The sequence below is a fragment of the Camponotus vicinus genome, unplaced genomic scaffold (genome assembly GCF_025532165.1).
Source record: "Camponotus vicinus isolate PSW18456_S1 unplaced genomic scaffold, iyCamVici1.0 SCAF_1, whole genome shotgun sequence".
Classification (NCBI taxonomy): domain Eukaryota; kingdom Metazoa; phylum Arthropoda; class Insecta; order Hymenoptera; family Formicidae; genus Camponotus; species Camponotus vicinus.
The window spans coordinates 8,013,458-8,022,220 of record NW_028141945.1 but is presented as its reverse complement, the minus strand read 5'-3'; the positions used below and the strand labels follow the sequence as shown (position 1 = coordinate 8,022,220).

At 33.2% G+C, this 8,763-nt stretch overlaps 2 protein-coding genes across 4 annotated transcripts; both read left to right on the top strand.

The window, feature by feature from the left end:
- The first annotated feature begins 189 nt into the window (after positions 1-189).
- LOC145971598 (SUZ RNA-binding domain-containing) lies at positions 190-2,228 on the top strand. The gene is made up of 4 exons (XM_083099465.1): positions 190-442; positions 860-924; positions 1,074-1,254; positions 1,329-2,228. Exons 1-4 carry the CDS (start codon positions 329-331, stop codon positions 1,518-1,520), a joined length of 552 nt encoding a protein of 183 aa, XP_082955591.1. The 5' UTR covers positions 190-328; the 3' UTR covers positions 1,521-2,228.
- Positions 2,229-2,520: 292 nt separating this feature from the next.
- Positions 2,521-8,661, top strand: LOC145971585 (late secretory pathway protein AVL9 homolog). 3 transcript variants are annotated; one of them, XM_083099451.1, is made up of 9 exons: positions 2,521-2,818; positions 2,904-3,101; positions 3,187-3,415; positions 3,493-3,682; positions 3,754-4,285; positions 4,374-4,508; positions 4,588-4,976; positions 5,103-5,191; positions 7,670-8,661. In XM_083099451.1, the coding sequence occupies exons 1-9, from the start codon at positions 2,750-2,752 to the stop codon at positions 7,672-7,674; spliced, it is 1,836 nt and encodes a 611-aa protein (XP_082955577.1). In that variant the 5' UTR covers positions 2,521-2,749; the 3' UTR covers positions 7,675-8,661. The 3 variants fall into 3 exon arrangements, with proteins under 3 accessions (XP_082955577.1, XP_082955568.1, XP_082955558.1); XM_083099442.1 differs by lacking the exon at positions 7,670-8,661 and adding an exon at positions 5,537-5,736 and having other exon boundaries at positions 5,103-5,187; XM_083099432.1 differs by lacking the exon at positions 7,670-8,661 and adding an exon at positions 5,537-7,178 and having other exon boundaries at positions 2,524-2,818.
- Positions 8,662-8,763: the final 102 nt, after the last annotated feature.

Sequence of the window (8,763 nt, the reverse complement as noted above, 5' to 3'; positions counted from 1 at the left end):
TTCATATAATTATTTAATTAATGACCAAACATAAAAACTCTTTTTCTCAAGATTAAAATATACATCTCTTGCGTTTCTCGAATCTTTAAATTGCAACTGATGGCGATTTCGCGTAATTGACGAATTTTGATCTGCAGCACAGCTGTTATATCTCGAAAAAGCGAAAAGCGATTCTAAGGCCCATATTCTGAATCCTCTTTTATCGATAAAAGAGGATTCAGAATATGGACCTAAGAAACCGCCAATTCGGTCTTAAATGTGCCTGCGGCAGCACCGACACCGTCCTCAATTTTAACACTGACGTTCCATTCTCTCAAGTTATCATTACATGCTGTTGATCGCGCACGGTTCGCGAAATTCGAAGATTTCCGCGAGGAAATTCGCGACGTTATCAGCCATGGACGATGTCCTCGAGAGCTGGGAGCAGATAGAGGAATCCAATGTAAGATACGTCTGGAGTTTTGTTCCACAAATTAACATAGAACGATATAATCTCGTGTTAACCTATATCCATGCACGCGCGAACTCTTTTGTGTGCAAAGTTTTTGGAACGCGACAAGAAAATTGTCGAGACCGATTGTTTCGTGTTCTTTTCGCGCTAACGCGTGTCTGTAGCTTCACCGTTGATTTGTATTTTTCCTTTTTTGTCAAAGAACTAATTGTAGTTGATGGTAGTAATAATAATAAAATAGTTCATGTTACCATAAGGATACATTTTCTTGTTTGGAATGTGTCAATTGCAAGCATTTTTTTCCCTTAGTCAACTAATACATTCTCACTCGAATTTATCACTCGATCATTTATGAAAATCATTTATTACTGTGTTATACAAAAAAAGAATCATCATGATGGATTTTAGGCACTCGATAAAAGATTGGAGGTCCTTCAGTTGGACGCAGTGGATGAAGAAATAGAATCTTCTAGGTAGGTTTAGACAAACATTTTTTGGTTCTTTCTTGCTTATACTTGTCAAAGTCATTCTTATTTTTATTATGTGATTTCTACTGTGGATCACATATACATACATACATGTGTATATATATATAATATATAAAATAATTTTTTAAATACAGATCTAGTCATAACACAAACACAAGAATGATCATTTTGGGAGAAGATGGTCTCAGGTCTCAGTATGTACCTCCAAAGCCTACAGTAAAGATATTAAAGAGACCAACTAGAGATTCACAGGGAAGTGGCGATGGACCATTAAATGACGATAAACCTAAGCAACCTATCAAATCTCTAAAACAGGTATGTAACATTGTCTCATTCAAGTTATCGCTTATCCTATTGAACACACAAGAATATAAAAAAAATTACTTTAGAGAGAGCAGGAATATGCGGAAGCGCGAAAAAGGATTTTGGGAGAGGAAAAGAGCCCGGAAGAAAAAATGATGCAGGAGGTTAACAAAATTCAGTCAAAGTCGAGCATGCCAGATGGCGGCAACTATCCCAGCAATGTAGTTCGCATGCCTGCTGGCCCGGACGGTACTCAGGGTTTTAATGTACGCAGGTAGCGCGTCTTCCAATCGACTTTTTCTACCCACCTTTTTCCTATTCTTCTTTCTCATTCTCATGGGGAAGGAGAACGGCTATGAGGCCGAGCGGAACAGCTGTGCACTCCGAGCAGAAGAACCGGAAGATCTTCAGGGCTCTGTCCCGCAAATCATCATTATACGTGGACATAGGAATCGAGAGAGAATGGACTTATCAAAGCAAAGATAAATATATAAGAACGAAAAATAATTATATGTATGTGTATATATATATACACATATATAAATCAGAGTTACATTGTGATTGACGCAATGGGACAGAGACATGGATTCGTCACATGCAAATGAAAATGGTTATTTCATTTTATAAACGTGTAAAGTATTCAAAGTACCTAATGAATTCTGTAATAGGTACTCTTGAATTGTGTAATAAAAAAACACCCTATGTATATATATATATATGCATATATATACACACACACACACACATAATATGTGACAATTCTGTATGCAATATATTGAGCGTTTTGTTATTAAATCGAAGATACTTTTAAACGAATTTTTTAATTAACTCTTGACTCAGATAATATATAAATGTAAAAAAAGCTATAATTTTTATAATTTTGTACTGTGTAATATTCTATGTTATTCCTGTAGAATATGTACCCTGAATCATGCTTGGAATAGTATAAATTAGAAGAGGATTAATAAAAGCACAATGATGATTCATCGTAGTTATTTAAACAGATAACTGCATGAAATGTGTATATATGACACTATCGATAACGTATATACATATCTGTTTTAAAACCAATCCTAAGGTTGATTTACACCAAATCCACATAAGAATAAAATATCTATATAAAAATATACAGAAATAGATCTTTTGAAGGAAATAAAAATGAAAGAGTTGGATGAAATCCTGAATCCGAGATATATTTTTAGAGCAGAACCCAACGATATAAAAAGATATTAAATCTGTTTATGTGTCGCTTACGTTGGTAATCATTCCGTGATACGATAACGATATATATACATATCATACATGTGTGTATGTATGTGTACATTCTGACATCGCGGCGCATGTCAAATTGCGCGTGTCCGTCTGTCGGCGTTCCATCGGCTCGTCTGTATCGTGAAAGGTATTTTTTTGCAATTCTGAAATGTGAGATCGGCGAATTATCCGTGTAAAGTGATATCCAGGACTTGGAAGTGTCGTGGCGTTATTTTCGATCGGAGACGAAATAAGGATGGCGGAATCGAACGGGCCGATCCTTCACGTCATCGTCGTCGGGTTTCATCACAAAAAAGGCTGCCAGGTAATAATCTGTCGATTAAATCTGTCTCCCAGTCTTATCCGTGCATTTCAATCACATATCGCGCTAACATAACATCACTTTTCAGGTAGAATACTCATTTCCGCCTTTAGTGCCTGGCGCACCTAACGAGTGTCCCTTAGGATGGAAGTACCTGCCTACACTTGCCCTACCCGACGGTTCCCACAATTATGACGAGGATACAGTATATTTTCATTTACCTAGTCTCAATGATCCAAAATGTACGATATATGGGATTTCGTGTTTTCGACAAATACCAGTAGAGGTATATAAAATATATTTTAAATTAACTCACTTTTAATTTTAATTGAATATCAAATTGAAGCGTTTCTTTTTTATTATATTTACAGAAATTAAAAAATCGCACTTCTGATATAACAAGAGGCACTGTTCAAAAATCAGTGTGCGTGCTGAGTACTTTACCTTTGTACGGGCATATTCAAGTGAAAATGGCTCTAATAACGCATGCATATTTTGATGAGGGAGATTTTAGTAAAGTGTCTTTATTGGAGGATACTTATCATCATCTTAATTCATGCATGAGTGGCGACAGTCAGATTCCGCCGCAAATTTTTGTTGGTAATTAGTTGTCAAACATTTTTTACCAATCGGATCACTTGTATACTATATATATATAATATTGAAATTGTTTATAGGTTTATCCGCAAGAGATTTTATATTACAATTTCGTCATAAAGTATTACTTTTATTTAAATTACTCTTACTTGAAAAAAGGATAGTGTTTTATCAATCACCTGTACAACCATTGTGTGCTACAATATTGACTTTATTGTCGCTATATCCTGGCATGATTGAGCACGGTCTTCAACAAGCGGCGTGTGTCAGGTATTACACAGACAAAAGTAAAAAATCTTCTCTCGAGATTGATCAATGAATAATCTTTTCAATTTCTCCAGACCATCTAGGCCAATGTCTCCGATACCGACTTTTGATGAAGAAGAATTCTCGACAAATAACGTTGATTCTAATTTATCGTCCACATGTATCGTCAAAGACAATATATCCAAGTCGAATCATGAGCAATGCAATGATAATAGCAATAGGAACTCTTTATGCATTAATGATAACAAGATTATCGAGTCCATGGAAGACAAGTGCTTGGATGGACTGCAGCACATAACTCTGCAGAAAAATAACAATGATAATGAAAATATAAGTATGAAGGTCATCGAAATCGAATCGGCGCAAGAATGCATGGAATCTTATTTAGAGGAGAGCAACTCTAAATACTCGCCACAGACGAACGAAAACGTACACAGAGTGCACAGTGTAAACGCAATCACGCTGAACACAAATGATACGGATAATAGTTTACCTCGCGATACAAGTAACGATGCGCTCTCTGATGCGAGATTAACAAATAACATTACGCAAATCGCGCACATTAATCCTGAGTTATGCGGCCTACCTTTGGAGCTATTTACAAAAGTATGATTTTGACATTATTACATCTATCACATATACCGTTAGAACGAGTGTTTTGCATGATGTACAAAAATTTATATATTTGTTTTAGGGATATCTCTGCTTACCCTATCTATCTTTACCTTATTTGGATCTCTTGGGAGATGTGAATGTTAGAGGATATATAGTGGGTGCTACAAATGTATTGTTTAAACAAAAGAAGCAACTTATTGATGTGCTAGTTGAAGTAAGCATAAAAGTGATATTGAATTTAATCAAAATTAAATATAAACGATTTGACTTGTAATTTTTTGTGTTATTTAAAGATTGAAAATACACGAATAGAGGCAACGGATCCCGAATTGAGACGACAGCTGCATCTTACTACCGAGGATTTGAGATTCGCCGATTATGTTGTGAGGCACGTAGCTGAACCTCGGAAGGACATCTTTCTAGATGGGGTAGGATGGGAAGGCGGCGACGAGTGGATTAGAACGCAGTTTCGAGTATACCTGTTGAGCATGCTGCGTACTTCTATGCAGCAAGACACTCGTCAGTCGGATCATTACAACTCAGCGTTTGTATCCGCGTGGCGCGCCACAAACAATTATAAGGCGTGGTGTAACGCGAGTAAATCGGAGATACTCAATATCGAACCTGGACATCCCTTTGCTGGTCAGTTATCAGTACAAGATATGAAACTACGTTTGTCACAGTAAGTAATAAAATCCTCCTGTAAAATATATACGAGAATTTTTAATACGCAATTTTTTGTGCTCTTTAATTATTTGACCAATCGTAAGATATGGAAAATAAAAATCTATTTCGTGTGCTGTTTCAGTACGATGCAAAACACAGAAAGCGGTAGAAAATTGAATCAAGCAATGGCATCGACTGGACGCGCAGTGGCGACCACTGGAAAAGCTGTAGGTAAGAGGTTGCACAATTTATTGATTTAAATATAAATTGAATAAAAATATAATAATGTATAGATATCATTTAAGTATATATATATATATATACATTATTTTTATATTTGAATATTTATCTCGTACACTGAAAATTATATATTAACATCTGTTTAAAAAAAAGATGATACAAATAATCGAAAATAGACGAATTTTTTCTACATACTTCTTGTTTAAATTTGTTTAATTATTGTACTATAAAATCTTTTAATCGTGAATATGTCAGAGCACTCATCTAAATTAATTTTGAATCTAATGCGGTCGAAATCGTGCACAATATTATCTTTGGAACTAACAATTTATAAAGGGGGAGCGTTATCGCAAGCGAAAGGGGCATTCTCGAACTGGTGGAGTACGTTAACGACAGTTCAACCGGTCGATGAAGCAAAGATTGACAATCAAACGACAAACAACCATCATACGGTGTCCAACGCCACGGACAAAGAATCTATCGAAGATGAGGAGATGAATGTCTCTATTACGAATAACGCGGATATTGCGGTAGATCTTGATTAATATAAAAGTATATATATATATCAAAATGAGACGTGAACGATTGAAATTAAAAATGTGAAGGGCACTCGTGAAAAACAAATTAATTTAATGCATAACGTAAAGATACGTAAAACTGAAAGGAGGAAACTGAGGAGTTTCTTACAAGACGTAGGATATGCTTGTTAAATGATGGAATTTTTTAAAGGATCTCAGTTTTAGCGACAAGTAAGAAAGGCTAAAACCGCGAATGTACAACAGACTTTATTAATGTGATATGCAACTTTATGGAGCGAGGTTTTTTAGATTTGTAAGCTGCTGTGTGGGCAAGTATTAAAACAAATTACAAGCTAAAATATCTTGCTCGAGTATAAGCGTTTGTAATTTTCCCCGAATACTCTGTATATAATTTCCATATGATTCATATGTGTCTATAAAGATATGTGATATAGTTTTATTATACAAATGATACAAATCATTACGATACTTTTCAACATTGCATAATATAATTAAGCAATGTTATATGTATAAATTTCTTAATTAATTTTAATTCTTCATTAAGTAACGAAGAAAGCGTTTTTTTTGTTTTTTCACAAAATGAATCGTAAATCTTGCCTGCTCTTTACAAGAGCAACCATGTATTTACATGTATACGGAAATATTGTTTCGCGTCTATACATATAGAAATATTCTCGCTTAAGAAGTACCTGTATTTCTTGTACATAAAGAATAGCATTATACGTACATCTCGATTATTATTGTAGTAATTTTTTTGCGCGCTTTGCATATTATTTCAGTGGGATTATTTAATTTACTGCTCAGAGATATATATATAGGAGGAGTATAATATATTCCTGTAAGAATACATGCAGGAATGCGGGAGAAGAGTGGCATATATTTGACATATGCCAAATCACAGATTGTCAATCGTAACAAATCGTTTACAGGGTTTCAGTATTTTGTATTGTCGCGAATAGCGTGGATTATATATACGTAGAAGATGTGGAAAGTTCGAAACTAGGACACAGTCGGTATCCAACATAAACGTAAATATTGTACATTGTTCCATAATTCATTTCACTAGGATTAATCCTGTTATTGACAATATTGCTACCTCCATTTATTGTCGAGATTACACCGTACATATTAGTTCCGTGTACGACATGACGATATCTACGCGATTCGCTAGATCCAGTAATAGATTTAAACCGAGATGAATAGTTGTTAAACTGATTCTCTGTATCCTTGTATTCGTCGGAATAAATTGTTAGCTTGCGAAGATCGTGGATGATCATTCGTGGAATGAAGAGAGCTGCCGTTTTAGTCGTAGCGGAATTACGTTTCAATTAAGCTTAAAGCGCGTATAGAGCACGTATAGAGTATTTATAACTACTAGTATAGTCAGTTATGATAACATACGTATTATGATAATAAATTCTCCTTTTCGTTATAATATATTCGTAAAGATATTAAAAAAAACAACTTTTGTAATAATTCATATAATAATATTTATTAATTTACGATATGCTTCTTTTTGGAGCGTGATATTTAACTCTATTTTTACATCATTTTTGTGTTGAATTTCAAAGTCAAACGATCACATTTGGCGCTAAATAAAGACTTTTATTAGAAATGTTATAAATAAATTATATAATTAGAAAATTAGAAAATATATATATGTTTTTAATTCCGTAAATATATAATTTTACAAATTTAATATATATTAATTATGTAATCACAACGGAATAATATAAAATTTTGATCTATATTATATAAATTTTTTTTTCAGTCATTGATAAAAAGCGGTATACGTTTCAACTACGTGAGCTGTTTATTTCGAAAACGATTAAATATTTAATCACAAAATGGCTACTCTATATATATATGTATGTTCAAAGTTATAATTAAAATATACTTGTAACTAAAAAATATTTTTTTTTTTTTTCAGAATAAACAGTTCATGCTGTAATCTAGTTTAAGTTATTTTTAAATACATCTTTGTGATATACTCTCTCTCAGTTTATTATAATTTACAATTCAAATGTGTTATATTAATTTTTCCTCATTTCACACATGTGTCATAGGGCATTTTTATTTATATAAACAGTGTGCCAAATGTGGTATATGTATATTTTTATTAGATAAAATATCAATGTATGGGCGAAATATATTTTGCAATTTAAACATTGCGAAAATTTAGGCGAAATAACGACCAAGCTAGTCAACAGAACGTGCATTAAAAACGTTTAATAATTTCATATAATGAGTTTTTCAGATTGCTTTTCTTTTGTGAAATTGAATTTTTTTCCTTTGGATAAAATATACACACATGCATACAGTTTGATAATAAATTCTGCTCCATCGCATTCATTAATTTTGTGTCTGTAGAAAAAATGTATAAAAACACATTTGAAAAATGTACATAAATATTTTTATTTAGGATTATATTTATAATGCGCACATTATATACATGTATATTTTATCGATTATAAAATATTCTTTTTCAATTATCTGTCGCAAGAGACTGCTAATTTTATTCTTAATAATTTTTATAGCTCTCGAGGTTTTTTTGCGTACGATGAAAAAACAAGTGCAAAATGTTATATATACAACTAAAATGTAAAATGCTGTTTAACTCTTGGACAAAAAAAAAGTGACAGGATGCGAGAGAAAAAATGAAACGATCTGCTTTTGCCCAGCTTTTTAGATGTTATATTATCGCAAGAGAAAGTTATTTAAGGCCAATTCCCTGTTGGATAATTGAATATGTTTTATATTTATAACACACACGAGAGATTTTGTACAGCTTATAAAGATGTAAAGAGACAAAATGTCGCGATGAGAAGCGTCTTATACTCGTATACTATATTGTATTGTATAATCGTAATACCGTCACATTTGTCAAAATATTAAAAAGAAACAATATACGCAATTGTGAATGTGTCACGTATAATTCTTTATAGATAGACATGGATTATCATGGATCGTGCGTGCATTTATGAGCTCTCTTACATCTAAACACGCCGTGTGAATTTCAAATAT